General features: G+C 32.9%; 1 protein-coding gene across 1 annotated transcript in view; it reads left to right on the forward strand.

The window, feature by feature from the left end:
- Nucleotides 1-12,675, forward strand: part of Hydr2 (abhydrolase domain-containing protein 2) — a 92,845-nt gene extending 80,170 nt beyond the window's left edge. The window contains exons 4-7 of the mRNA XM_074180557.1: nt 2,231-2,398; nt 7,587-7,770; nt 7,849-8,198; nt 11,711-12,675. Of these exons, the coding sequence (XP_074036658.1) occupies nt 2,231-2,398; nt 7,587-7,770; nt 7,849-8,198; nt 11,711-11,895 (887 nt within the window). The 3' untranslated portion in view covers nt 11,896-12,675. The remainder of the gene's footprint in view (nt 1-2,230; nt 2,399-7,586; nt 7,771-7,848; nt 8,199-11,710) is intronic.
- The last annotated feature ends 3,469 nt before the right edge of the window (nt 12,676-16,144 follow it).

The raw sequence follows: 16,144 nt of genomic DNA on the forward strand, positions 1-16,144 counted from the left end.
AAATACTGCACGATTGTTCTGATCTAATGTTGCTTGTAACATATCCTTCTATCAAAAAGTAGGTTATCTCAGTTACGTACCATAAAATAATTGATTCTCAGGCTAATACCATGTTGACTACATGTGATATGCTTTTATTGCCAGGTTCCTCATGAAAGGTATTTTTGCAGGTGGTCATATTATTGGCTTCTCTTTTTGAAATTATTTAAAAAAATATGTACCAATTACTGATTCGAGACCCTAATGAATAAATAAGTAAATAGTAAAAAACACTTTAAAAATACTCTAAAATAAATGAAAACTTAAATCGAAGCAAACTCATTAATGTATTACATTACACAATTTATATGATTAAAAAATCTTTTCGTGAGATTTACATTTATCATAAAAAAATCATAATTTTTTTAGATCAAATTACATACATTGTATAATTGTTTTTACACAGCTTCTTTTCACATCATATAAGTTACTGGAGTTTTATCCCAACACCAAACCGTTATTTTAACACCTCGATACATCTCAGTTTAACCTTCCTATTGAAAATGATCACTTGGTGATCGAAACACGTATTAAGGTGTTGAAATAACAGTTGGTGTATCTGAACTTTTCTCACAATGCATAATATACGAGATTTGTTCATCACTTCTTAATTTTTATATGACAAATGGTATATGTTTGTCCATCTCTCTCAAGGCTAACCTGTGGTGGAAGTACATGCTTCATTACACATTTATGTGGATGTTAATGTTGAGAAAAGAAACACTAATATAATTGCTGCATTTTTATTTTTAATTATTCAGCGCTATAGAAAACCTAACCCTCCAAGGCCACCCACCATCTGTAAGAGAACTGCTAAGTTTCACTATCATAACTATAATACCATCAATATTATCACCCATTGTCATGTCATTTCAGCCATACATGAACCTGTTCAACGCCAAAAGTCAAAGCAGTTGCCCTGGATGTGACACCAACCAAAACAGTAAAATCTTTCCCTGTTTCGGTTTATCGCTCATAGCTGCTTGCTACACTGGCTTTCTGCTTTCATTTATTTAAGGCATCTAGGGTCCAGCTATCTTTAGAACGCATCCTAGAAGCACTATGCATCCTAGAAGCACTATGAAGAATATCAGATAAAATGACAAATCTTGATTTTAATTTAACTTACTTACTGGATGTAAACCTTAAGTATACTCTGGGTACCTATTCAACTTGTCAATCTGATCTATGTATATAATAACAGTTAGAGGCACTTAAGTAAACCTCGGTAGTATTAGATTATATTTTATTTGAAGGTTATTCGACCCAGCATCTCTCTCTGACTGTAGCCTATAATAAGCCCTGACTAGCCCTTGAACATTACCTTAATTCATACTGCGGACGGAATACCGTTCAAGAAATCAGAGCTCTCGGTGCATCAAATAAAAGTCAATGGGTACCCATTATCTTTTGGAAAGACCTCCACCATCGGGATCTTGGCACATTAATCTATATTTTGTCAGATACCCAAGCTCTGAAATCATTTATTAATAAGTTCTCACTGATTTGGGACTGCAAAGCACCCTTGAAACATCTGATAGAAATAATTCGAATTACTTTGATGTGGGTACCAGGACATGAGAGAATTGAAGGAAATAAAGAAGGGAGCCGGTACCTCTTTCTCTGAACCAGAACCTGTGGACTCTCGAAGTCATATTAAAGAATAATTTTGACAGTGGGAATTTGATCAACTAAGATATCATTGGACTAAAGTGACAGAACAAAGACGACGCGAAAAATATGTCCATCCCCATCCCCAAAGAAAGCTGACAGCTTCTAGGTTTGGGCAAAACAGACAGGTAACGGAATGAGTTGGAATCGGTAAGTACTCCTTACCGATACTATTCACTGCTCTTCACAATGGGCAGATCAGACATTGAGAATTTCCGCTCCTATGGCTGTTACGAACACTTTTAGAGAGATAAACTTAATGCCCTGTGACATCAAAGACCTCCATTCTCTTAGAAAACTGTTTGACTACGCGAAAAGTCTCAGCATCCTAGGACTTCAATAAATGGTGTTATGTAAAAAGGACTACTACCATGTGCAATTTACAATCTATCAAGAGACATATTTTCAGTTCCTCATCAAAGAATCTGTTTCAAACATACTGCATTTTCATTCAGTTATATTAAAATTATGCTTTTTGGCGTTTACCAGTACCTACTATAAGTATTTTTTTTGTTTTCAGATGACATCAGTATAGCGATTTGCCCTGGAATATGTAATACCTCGGAAAGCATTTACGTACGCACATTCGTTCACTGGTCTCAATATCATGGTTACAGATGCATCGTTTTAAATCACGTCGGAGTATTGAAGAATGTACCAGTTACAGCTCCCCGACTCTTCAGTTATGGTAAGTTTCCCATTCGAATTACTCTTTGAGCCCATTCTCAAGATCAGATGTTTCTTAAAATATGTCATTCTGTTGCGAGTACTTTTATGTTATGGAACGAACATCAGCTACAGGTGTTTCATATAAATGGTGTTTATTTTTGTATTTTTGAGTAACCTAATATTACTTGTCAATATACCACTGCATCGACATAAATATGAGTATAGGGCAAAGGCCTTATGTTGGTTCATGCAAAAGCAGTTTGGTCGTTAAAGGAAAAACGAGCAAATGCTATTAACGAACTAAATAATTCACTCTTTTTTCAGCAGCTTTCAAATATCTCAGCAGATTATCATTAAACTCATCTACAACATTTATCACAAAATTTTTCATATATATTTTTGATAATCTCTTAACTCATATTTAAGTTTTTGCAACTTTATTCGTGAATGATTCAATATTATATTCTGCATATCTGTTTGGTATCGATATCATTTTATATCAGTTATAGATGATGTCAGACGACATGTGTATTATTTCGCATTATTTTTTTGTGGAACAGTTATTATATATTATATTAGTGCATGTTCTATGACCACGATATATGCACTTATAATAACTCTGAGTCAAACAGCATACAGGGAAGGTTAAAAGATATTAAAATTGTTCAAAAACTCAGAATTATATGTTATATTCAAATTCAAGGTCATGGATGATTTTCTATTCAAATTTTTATTATTTTTCTAAAAAAATTAGTTACTCTCATATATTTTTCCAAAGTAGCCACTTTGTCAATACCTAACATTTAAAAATTTCGCCTATCTTTTTAGCAAAGGCATATACGTTACCTATGAATATGTGCATATAAAAAACTCTGAATCAAAGTGAAGTTTATTTTTCAAATCTTTATGAAGATACTTCATATAAATAACCAAATATTATGTTTGAAGGTGGTTGACAATGTTTCATCAGTTCGGAGTTCCATAGTCTAATATAATATAAATTGATTTGTAATCGCTGAAAAAAATAAAAAAAAGAATAACCGAAAATTACAATTTTATTAAACAAAAAACTGAAATTACAAAGAAATAACATACAAGCTACAACAAAAAAAATAAAAAAATTAAATATTAATAAAAGCTAAAAATTGAAAATATCAACAAAAAATTAAAAATAAAAAGATTCCAAACCAAGTTACGTACGACGTTTCGATTGTTAGTATCCACAATCGTTTTCGGGTGATAACTGTTATCACCTGAAAACGATTTAATTTTTATTTTTCATTGTTTGTTAATAATATTTTTAATTTTTAGCTTTTAATAATATTTGATTTTTTTATTTTTTTGGTTGTAGCTTGTATGTTATTTCTTTCTAATTTCAGTTTATTGTTCAATGAAATTGTTATTTTCGATTAATCTTTTTTTATTTTTTTCAGGGATTTCAAATCAATTTATATTATATTAGACGATGGAAGTCCGAACTGATGAAATAAACCAAATATTATGTCACAAATAGCCATGTGCGCTTAAAGAATTATTATTTGACAGTTTGGCTTCTTATAACTCCTCTATTAAGACCCAAAATCAAACACTTCTGTCAATCACCAGAACTTCAATACTCTTCTCAACTCGTGTTTTACCAACCGAGTTGGCGTCTTCAGGGGATGAATAATTAGTTCAGAACAGTACATTCATTTTACTTTAAGAAAGAAATACCGACCCTAGACCAAATAATGGAAGCCTTGAAAGCAGACCAAAGTATGTCTCCAATGATAGGCAGAAATGTGGAGGAGTTTTTTTTTCTATGACCCTTCTATTTTGGAAGACTGAAAATTTCGTACTCAATGTACTATACCTCTATTCTCATTTTTCATTTGGTCGTATCCGGGGACAAGTCTTGGAAATATTTTTTCTAAGACTTCAATATTTTGGAAGACTGAAAATTCAGTATTCAGTTCATTTCCTAATAATATTTTTCACTAGCTCGTATTTGGGGACAAGTGGCAGTTTACGAAACAACATTAATCATGGAGTTTTCATTTTTCTCTATGACGCGCCAGTTTATTGAATAAATGAAAATTCAGTGTATAGTACATCTTTTCCTTAATAACAGTTTTTACTCGGTCGTAATTTGGGATAATTTACAGTTTAGGAAGCGAAATATTCCACTCGATTGGTGGGAGTTTATTTTTTTATGTTTTTTTTTTTATATTTTCAAGTCCTGAACTGTTCAAAAAATAATTCTTTCGATAAAATTTTTCACTCATCACTTGTAATCCAACAGTGAGGTTGTTGTGTTTTATATCTGTCGCTTTCATTGTGCTTTAACTCTCCACCTAATCATTATACATTCAGATTATAAAAGCTTCATGAAGTATAATAATATTTTGAAGTCGATTCTGTTGGAACTTATAATGTAAGATATGGGATACCAAATCAGCGATCTCTCTGAATCATCAAACTATTATATGTGGTGGTGTAAATTGGAATCGAAAGTTAGGGGTGGGCGCTAGATTTGGGCGCGGGCATCCGACGCTAACTTTACTCAAGTATGATATTAACTCACACTTTCAACACAAATTTCATAGTAGGGATCCCAAGGATATGATCGGTAAATATATCTGGTGTACAGTTGTGTGGAAAACCGAATATTCGGTAATTCTTTGGAATCAGCCGTTTTATTGGATAACAATGGTCCGCCATTCGACAATCCAGAATCTACTACTCTGACTATTCAGCCCATCTGTGCCTGGAGCAGCAAAGTTCTTTAAACGCACACGGGCCCTTCAAACGTTATCGGCTGCATACTTTATCGTGATCAGACAGTAGTTGCATATGTTTATTAATGCCGTTCCAGAAGGATTCCACCCGATCACTGGTCAGCGAATTATCCGCACGAACACGTGCAGATTCTAGAATAGGCAGGAGGTTTCTCGGGAAGTTCTAGGTTTTCTTAGAAGACAATAGAAATTCTGCATATCCCAGGAAGTACTACATTGTACTCTCAATTATTTTTGAAAGGGTTGAAAGTTGACATGAATTATTTTGATTGTATTCTCCTCAAACTGTACCCAGGGTTTCAGATAAAAACACTCATTTTCAATTCTCCCATATCTAATATATATGTATATATTGTAACCTTATGTTTCTCGACTATACGCATAGATAGATAGATAGATAATTTATTGGTGTTTTATACATTCATCAGTATTTACACAAGTCAATATGTACATATAATTAAAATTAGTATATGTCAGGCATCTATTAATATTTACATAAACAATAGATGCTTAAAATTCATAGAACAAGTTTTTTTCTTTTTTTATAAAACATATTTATATCTTATAAGTACATCTGAGTTATGACGACGAGCACATTTAAAAACAAAGCAGTAACATTTAAAATTGGGTATTTTCAAACAACGACAAATGCCTATATGGTTAAGGAACTTATATCACAGTGCAGGAATTCTTCGGTGCTGAAGAAGGCGTTTTCCATTAAAAAATATTTTATCCTAATTTTGAATATGTTAATAGGTAGAAATCTTATTTTTTGTGGTAATTTATTGTAAAATTTCACAGCCCAAAAATTTGGTCCTTTTTGACATCTTTTTAAGCGGCAGTAGTTTGTACTCAAATCATTTTTATGCCTAGTGTTGTAGTCGTGCACATTTTCAAAACTTTCATACTGAGATAGATTATTTTTTATATATATTAAATTTTCCATGATATATAGAGAAGGAAAGGTTAGTATTTTTAATGTAATGAATGAATTTCGACATTCATCTCTGTAGCCGATATTGTCTAATATTCTAATTGCTTTCCTTTGGTGTCGGAATATTCTATCACAATCGGTTGCATGTTCCCAGGCGACAATACCATAAGAAATGATGGATTCATACAAGGAAAAATATGCCGTTCGAAGAGTTGCTTTTGAAACTTGTCTGGATAGGTTTCTTAGTAAAAATAGATTTCTCATTAGCTTTTTTGATAGTTCTTTCATATGATGATCCCATTTTAACTCACTATCAAAATGAATTCCCAAAAATTTCACACTACTTTGCGAATTTGAGTAATTTTCCGTATTTCTTAGGGTGAATACCATGTTTTGGGTTTTGTTTTTATTCAGATATAATTCGTTTGCATTGAACCACCTTTCAGTTTGTGACTGTGCTTCAGAGGATAATATAAGTACCTCATCTAGAGTTTTAGCATTTGTTTGGATTGTAGTATCGTCTGCATATAAAATATATGATAACGGGTTCTCCCAATATGATAGGTCATTAATGAAAATTATAAATAGTAGAGGTCCCAAAATAGATCCTTGCGGTACACCAGTTGTAATTTTTTTCTTGTTGATAAAGAATTGCCCACTTTCACAGTTTGAAATCGATTTTTTAAGTATGAGTTGATCAACTTTATAGTGTTGTCAGAAAAATTATAGTTTTAATTTATTCAAGAGAATTTCATGTGATACACAATCAAATGCTTTGCTTAGATCACAAAAAGTTATTTCTGAATACTCTAGTTTTTCAAAAGTTGTTGTTATTTTGTTGTTAAGATCTAGTATCACCATTTCAGTGTTTCTACCTTTTCGGAATCCATACTGACAGTCTGTGAATATGTCATAATTCTCAAAATGATGTACAATTTGTAGAGCTATACATTTTTCAAATATTTTTGATATTATTGGTAGCAGAGATATTGGTCGGTAGTTTGTAGGATCATTTGGATTTCCACTTTTGAAGATAGGTATTACTAATGCTTCTTTCAAGACGGAGGGGAAAATGCACTCTTTTGTACACTGGTTCAGCAGTTTAGTTAGAGGGATTAGAATTAAATTTGATATGCATTTGATCACTTCAACATTCAGTCAACTTCATTGTAGGTAAATTCTGTTAGAGTAAAATTTTCAAAATTCAATTTGTTTAGTTATTTGAGAGGGTTCAAGTTTGAACTATCTATTTTTTGGATTAGGTTTTTTGCATTATTTACAAAGTAGGCATTGAAGGTGTTTGGTGAGACTGGTGGGTCTTTACTTCGTTGTTCTCTGTTTTTGTTTTCCTTTATGATATAGAATCCAATAATTCTTATGCAGATAATCTTCATCCACCAATTAGGTGGCTCTGATTATAAAACCGCCCATAACAAATCGTGAAGGTTCATTTCTGATAATGCATTTCTTATTGTATTTGTATTTATTTATTTTAGGAAACACTGACGATTATGAAGCTATGGTAAAAAATATTGCCTCAAAATACCCAGAAACACGAATTGTATGTGTTGGTTTCAGTTTGGGTGGAAATATCATCACTAAATATTTAGGAGAAAAGAAACAGAAACCATCTAACGTAATCGGTGGAATTTCCATTTGTCAAGGATATTGTGCTTTAGAGTAAGAACAACTTCATGTCGAGAATCGAATAATTTGAATCAAATAAAAAATCAATGTGTTTATAATACATGTTTTCAGGGGGACGAAATATTTACTCAACTGGCAAAACTTCAGAAGATTCTATTTATATGTGATGACCGAGAACATGAAGAACACGATTTTGAGACACCGAAAAATACTTCTATCTGATGATGTGAAAAAACGTTATAATTTAAATGAACACGAAATCATTTCTGCAGCGACACTACCCGAATTAGATGAAGCCTATGGACGAAAATTGAGCGAGTTCAATACCATATCTGAATACTATAAATGGAGTTCAAGTAGATTTTATTTGAATGACATAAAAGTTCCTATGATTTTCATAAATGCTTTGGATGATCCCATTGTACCTTTGCCATTATTGGAACCTGTAAAAAAACTGGCAGGTGAGTTTTTCAGAGAAAAGTTGAAATTTGTTTTCCAAGATGTGTGCAGCCTTCCTGGACTTTTCTGGTTTTCGAAGGCGGATATGTACTGGATATTCATTGGAACGAGTTTAGTCTGACCAATATACAATATACTTTTCATCACAGTCTTCGAAACGTATTCCATATATCCTTGACACATGAAGTGAACAAGTAGTGTTAAAAGCTACTTTCTTGTTTAGTTTTATGAAAATTCGATCTAATCCATTCGTGCATATTGGTTGATAAAAAATAATAGTTGAAGTTCACTAAAATGCTCCTCAAATTTATGTTTCCTAATCAACTTACCTATTATGTTTGAAGGATGTACAGGGTGTCAATTTGAAAACTTTCGACTTTTGATATTTTCCTTTCAGTAAACAATATGAGAAATCGAAAAAACAAGTAAGTTTAATTGTCAACGGGGACACTTTCAAAGATATTTGTAGCCCTCGTAGTTCAATTCCCTAGGAGGGGTAGATGTTACCCTTAGAATTTTAAATGGGAAGGGGGTCAAGTGACACATCATTTTGATTGGTGTTCAATTCTGCTTCCAATGGTACCCTGACTTATTATTTTTTTATGATTATTTTTCGAAAATTAGCATTCTAAACTAACAGAAGTAATTATTAGTATGCCTATACTGAGATGCATGGTTTGACCAGAACTGGTAAGAATATTAGGAGGTACAGTTCCAACCCTTTATTAGGTGTAACATTAATTACATCAAAAAGTAGTCTAATAGTAAAACGTAGATGGTAGTAAAGTTGTGATTAGTAAATGCTGAATTTTTAATTCTCATCGCAGAAAGTGTACAGATAGCCATCATTTGTTGCTACTTTTGCTGTAAAAAGTTTCTGTTTTCAGACAAAAAATTGGTTAGCAAATTTGAACGATGTGGTAGTATTGTGCATACAGTTGTACCTGTTGGGCTGTTTAGTGAGTACTTTAATAAGTGTATACAAGTGTAAAAATGGTTTACATTCTTCAAGACAGAATCGAAATTATTATAATTTTTGGAGAAGTTATAAAGTGCGCACAAAGGGCGGCATGTCTTTTTAACGAAAGACCAGTAACCAGTATGTGCTTGATTTGGTGAATAAGTTTTACGAAACTGGTTCAGTGACCAATAGAAAAAGAAATAACCCCAGAGTACCAAACGAAGCAGCTCAAATTGTAGTTTTGGAAACATTTGCTGCAGAGCCCATGAGCTCCTTATAATCAGCTGGGAATGTCACGCAAGACTGTAAGAAAAACATTGAAAATGTATAATTCATCCTTATGAAATGCAGATTTTTCAAGAGCTTCACGAGGATGATTATGATAGAAGAATAGAGTTTTGTGAAATCATGTCTCATCGAGTCTATACCATTCCTAATCTTCTGTTAAACATCTGTTTCAGCGATGAGTGGTAATTTTTTCTGAATGGCAATGTAAATAGACAAAATTATCGCTGTAATACAGTGACGAAAACCCATATATTTTTCGGGGGCATAACAAAAAGTTAATGTTTGGGCTGGTATTCTTGGAAATGCTATTATTGGTCCAGTATTTCTGGAAGAAAACTTGATTGGCAATCTGTACCTTGAAATGCTTGAGTAGACTATCGATCCTCTTATAACGCGCGAGCTAGAAACTCAAATGGATGCAGAAGGCAATGAACTTTTGCAGGAGGATCTGTTACATTTCCGGCAGGACGGTGCTCTACCTCGTTATTTTGTCCCCGTCCGACAGTGGTTGAAAGAGAGATTTGCGGATAGATGGATTGGCAGAAGGGGAGCAGTGGAATGTCCTTCGAGATCACCGAATTTAACACTCTTCGATTTCTTTCTTTGGGGCAACTTAAACCGTTGTTTATAAAATACAAGCTTCTGATTTTGAAGAACTTGAAAGACGAATTACAGCAGCATGCCAGTCAATTCCTAGTGAAGTTTTCCGTAATGTCAGAGAGGAGTTCGAAAACAGACTTCATTAGTGTTTAGAGCAAAATTGGACGACATTTCTAACAGTTTATAAGATAAGTAAGTAGATTTTATGTTTGAAATCTCTTCTCGCAAATTAAATTTTATTTTGTAAAAATAAAAAATCCCATGTAATAAATTTATTCCTGTCATTCAAAGGTTGGAAGGGTGCCACCTACTCTTCTAACCATTTTTATTAAAAGGAGTCAATACAACAATGCACCTCAGCACAGGCAAATTCTAATTACATATTAAGTATAGAACGCTATTTTTCTGAAAATGCTCATCTAAAAATTATAAGTCTGGGTATTGTTGGAAGCACGGGGAATGTTCCTCCTGACGAAAATCAAGTAGTTTTCATAAAAGAGCTCTAAAACAACGCATTTTAAATTTATCATTTCAACCTTTTTCTTTACAAAATTATTTAAATACTTAAAAAAGAGGAATGAAATAATGCATTCAACATTTAAAGGGATTCGTTTCTATTTCACCATTTGGCAACATCGGTTATAGCTAATAAAAGACAATTTATCTGTTACACAAAGATGACATATTTCAGAGGCGTGCTGTTTTGTTTACTTATGTTCCGAGTCATTCTGTGAATTATGACATTTTGTGCACGTAACCTATCTTCCTCTATATAAATAAATAACAAAACAACTGTTGTTTATGTGGCTCGTGGAGGTGGTATTGAACTATAATTTTGCCTCAATTGTTGATTTATAAAAATAATTTTCCTTTTTTAAAGTAGAATATCTAGGTACGCATAAATTATTTCAACTTTATATAGGCGCTGTTGCCAATATGTGAATTAAAAACAAATCCCTTCAAAAATTAAAACCCAACATTTAAAACAACAATTTGAATACTTTTCGAAGTGAATTTGAAAAACTCATGAATTAAACTCAACTTTATTTTGTTCAAACTTGCATTTGCTGTAATAACCGAAATTGAGGAACATTTCCAATTAATCAAAATGATGTACCACTGGAACTCCCTTCCCATTTAAAATTCTAAGGGTAACATCTACCCCTCCTAGGGGGTTGAACCACGAGGGCTACAAATATTCCTTGAAAGTGTCCCCCATGACAATAAAATTGACCTGTTTTGCAATTTCTCATATTGTTTACTGGAAGAAAGATATTAAGAGTGGAAAGTTTTCAAATTGACACCCTGCATATTGCTTTCAGTTATGTCTTTGAATACATTTTTTCTCAATAGCGTTTTTCTTCTCTTAGGGAAAAGTAACAAGACAAGTGTTTTCCCATCATGGAAATTAATTTCTAAATCTTGCTTTTACTTCCTATAACCAACACATCTAAGAACGATAATTCAAAAAAAAACAACAAAACTATTCACTTTCAACATAATTTGTACTCAGAAATAAATTAAAAGAGTTTATAGTACAGACATCATTTCCTGTGTAAGCACCTACAAAAAGTATCCTTTATATTGGACTAACTAAATAAAAAGTATGTTTTGTTTTGACAAGAAACTTTACTCTAGTTGAACTAAATAAATGTTTTTTTTCAGCTGAAAAGAGTAACACTGCCTACATAGAAGTTGCACACGGAGGACATTTGGGCTTTTATGAAGGGGGCCTCATTTACCCGAATCCAGTTACATGGTTAGATAGAACACTTGTTGCTCTAGTAGGCTGTTTGACTCTTAGTTCTGATGAGTTAGCATTGAAGTCTGGGAGTGACATAAAAGTGTGACTGCAGTCTTCTTTTTCTTATTTGGATGCTATCAAAATTGTACGGAAGTTAATACACGTTACTTGGTACATAACTTATAACAAACTAACAGGAGATTCCGCACAAACCTCGACATTTTGGCAACTATATTTTACTTGGAAAGAATAATTAATGACTCTCAATTTGATTTTTGAATGGAATGAAGTTATGATTTTCAAGAGGAAACTCATTTTTGTCAATCCAAAACTTAAAACTAGGAGAAGTAGTAAAAACAGAAACGGTGTTAATAGGTGTTTTTGAATGTGTAGCGAAATCAAAGTGAATTATATATATATAAATGTATTTAATAATGAGTGCTCTCATTTCATGCACTATGTTATAGTTGGGCTAACATTTCACAGTTTCGACTGATTTAATACTAATTTTTTTCCTAAACCGGTTATCTAATTTTCAGATTCATGTTTTCCCAAAGTTCTAAATGTTCAATTTTCTATGAAGGTGAACTTCAAAACTGTTTCACATTTTGCTCATTTTTTATACACTCCCAAAAACCCAACTATATACAGCATCTGCGTACTTATTGTGATACATAATATAGTCATTGTTGTAATGCCAAATATTATTTGAATATTTTAATATAAATTTTGGGACCTATTTATTTTTATAACTTTTGTACATATATTTTGAAGTACATTGTTTTTTAATAAACCAACTCTAGAGTTAATAGTTATTATTACTGTAGTTATAATATTTTATTATATGATGTTTAAGGTATGTATTGAATAAAAATGTTGATATGTATGTATTTTTTTGATGGTTATATCTTTATACATGAATTACTAATTTTGGGGGTGTTGACCATCATCTATTTTTACACCTATGGAATTAAGATAATTCTGTTATTCCTGGTGATTTCATCTGAAGGGTGGAAATAAGGTGCAAACGGTATCATATCATCAACTTTAAATAACAGACATATGATACTCCTGGAGGATGATTCAAAGACATGAATATCACATCTGAGGGGGATGAAGTGGAGTGAAAGTTTAGAAAATTAGCATTATTACCAATTGACTTTACATCTATAAAATGAAGATATATTATTCTAGCGGTTTAATGAATGAGTTGAACATCATGTCTGAGATCAAATGAATATTACAAGTAGGAGTGGGGTCGTTTGGGGCGGTGGAATGCCCCAGAAATTGGACCCACAGTTAGCCCCTTTAGGGTTCTGCGCCCCAAAATGCCCCCCCACAACTTGTTGATAAGTATATGATGGAATTGGCCGCTACTTGATAAAAACCCATAACTAACGTATTCAAAAAACACTTTGTGAGATTTTCACTAAACGATTTTACAAAAACGCAACACGTGTTTCGGCATACAATGAAAAAGCCATTGTATGGCGCAGAGGAACTCTGTGCGCAGGCGGATAAAAAGTATATTCAAAGATGTGTTCTAAAAGTAACCAAAAATCTAATTAGGTGGTTTTTGAATCAGTACTTCTGAAAAACCAGTTAGTTATACAACACTGCTTCCTGAAAACCAAACGTAAAAATACAAGCCGTGTTGATAGGGATATTTGGCAGATCACGTTTGAAATTGGAAAATTTGAATAGGTGATTTTTAAAGGTATCTTGGCCACTTCAATGTTGTTTTGAGATAAAACAAAAAATTTTTTAAAACAAGTTTTTGTAATTGAATAGTAAAAAATATTATACTCTACATACCAAGATGAGTAGAATAATCCGATCTTCATTTTCCTCCACCGATTCATCATAACTTAAAAGTAACTCTGCAAACTTTTGTATTCATTTTAATTTCTATAACATTAATTAATTGCCAGATATACAGTCACGATGTATGATTTTCATTGACTTATCAATAACACACTTGACACAACCATATTGTTTCAAAAGTAACTAACATTTTTCAGACAATCACTATCATCATAGTCATACCAATAATGGTATCGTCGCCTTAATTAGCAAAGCTCCTAACTCCCTATTATACCCGAAATAATATTATGTTGCCATCTGTTAGTGCGAAACCCAAGTAACCGCCTGTCCTAAAACGGTTTTCTACAATCTTTCAATTCAGTCACAATTTCCATTTTAGAAAATTGTGTAACTCCACAGACATAAAATGAGGTAGGCATGTCTTGTAACTCCGTCCTAAGTGGCCATTTCAAGCGTGTTTGTTGTACCTAACGGATCTGAGTCGATTTAAATGTGTTGATAGTTGAAAAATAGGTGTGCAACTGGTTGAAAAGGGCGTTTAACGGTAAGTATGTAATCTATTGATATTAGTTCAAGTGTCTGAGAAGATTTGAAATCTTTAATAAACCCACAAATAAGCCGTGAAGAGAGAACTGGAGTTAGGAGATATTCTCGTATCACTGTGGATGTCCAGAGAATTCAATTAATTGTAGAAAATCAGTTAACTCCTTGTGAATACTTTCGTTAGATATCATTTTTCAAAAGTAAGGAACCAATCGTAACATATTCTTTCAGATGTCGCGGTCCAAAAAAATTCTAGATATGGTTTTGAGTACAACAAAGGAAAAACAAATGCAAACAGATGAAAATCAAAATATATCTGGACGTAATGAAGAAGAAAATGAAATCAGCATGAGTGGCCCTGAAACATGGTCTGTTGAGCAGTTTATTGAAAATACACCTATTATATTCCTATCCAATAATGAAGCTATTGACGGAAGTGATTTTCAACCCAATGAAATCACATTAGATAATAACATAGTTTTAGAGGATCTGACAAATTTGCCGCATATCTTTCAAGCAGATACCATCAAAGATGTCGGGGAAACGGCTTCAACGTCACAAACAATTAACATTGAAATCCAAGAAAGTAACGAAACAGATATAAAAAGTATTAGTGAAGATGAATATTCACCCAAACGTCTTGTGTCATACTCTGACTCCGATTTGTCAAGTAATGATGGTAGAGTGAAAAGAAAAAAGAGATGTCAAGTCAATGAAACGGAATGGAAGGTGGAAATCAACAGACAGAAACGTGAAAGAGGAGAAATGTATTATGGCAAACAGAAAGTTAATGATAAGTGGATATATGATATAAGGAAAGCAAAAAGAAAACAGGGTTGCCGATGTAAATGTGTTTCAAAAAAAAGAGGATTGTTAAAATGTGATTCTATAACAGATGAGGAACGTAAGACTATGTATGAAAGGTTCTGGGCTCTAACATGGAAAGAAAAACGAGCTTTAGTTAATGGCGTCGCAAAATTGGTTCCTATTACTCGAAAGAGAGGTAGAAAACGGGAAGATGCATCCCGTCGTTCTAATTCGCTGCAGTATCACCTGTCCAACAAAGGTAACTTTGTGAGAGTTTGTAAGACCATGTTCTGTAACACTTTGGCTCTATGCAAGTTTAGTGCTCTGTATTGGAAGAAAACAACTCTAAATAGGACAGTAAATACTAAAGACGAGAATAAGGCTGAATCTGTTAGGAAATGTGGAGAAATTACACAGCTTGGTGAATTCTTCATGGCTTTGCCAAAATTGGAATCATACTACTGTAGAAAAACCACTAAAAAGCAGTATCTTGAGTCGAACTGGAGATCTAAAACACAGTCATATCGCTTTTACAAAAATGAGTGGTGCTCTAGTAAAAATGTTCAACCACTATCCGTTGCATTATTCAATAATATTACGGATTGTCAAAACATAGCATCATATAAACCAAAGAAAGACAAATGTGACGTCTATGCGGCATACGAAACTAGAAATACTGACCAAAGTAGGTATGATGTCCATCAATTGAAAAAGGAAGAAGCTAGATGAGAAAAAGAATCTGATAAAAATTAAAAGAGTGTCCCAGTTTACACTATGTATTTACAAGCTGTTTTACAGAGTCCAAAATCGAATGTATCTCTTCTTTATTACAAAATTAAATTATCAATTCACAATATGTCAATTTATGAGTTAAACTCTAAGGATGCCCACTGTTTTTTGTGGAATGAAACAGAGGGTGGACTGAATGCGGAAGAATTTGCTACAATTGTTAGCAAATTTTTTACAGAAATAACGATACCAAATCTGGGAGATGAAAGAACTATAATAATGTACAGTGATGGGTGCACCTAACAAAATAGAAATTGCACCATGGGTAACGCACTATTGAACTGTGCAATGGAAAACAAAATTACAATCATTCAGAAATTTCTGGAAACAGGACATACCCAGATGGAGGCGGATTCTGTTCATTCATCGATCGAAAGAAAAATAAGGAACAG

The sequence above is a fragment of the Leptinotarsa decemlineata genome, unplaced genomic scaffold (assembly GCF_025532065.1).
Source record: "Leptinotarsa decemlineata unplaced genomic scaffold, Ldec_3_MD MMD2_tig00026299_RagTag_RagTag, whole genome shotgun sequence".
NCBI lineage: Eukaryota > Metazoa > Arthropoda > Insecta > Coleoptera > Chrysomelidae > Leptinotarsa > Leptinotarsa decemlineata.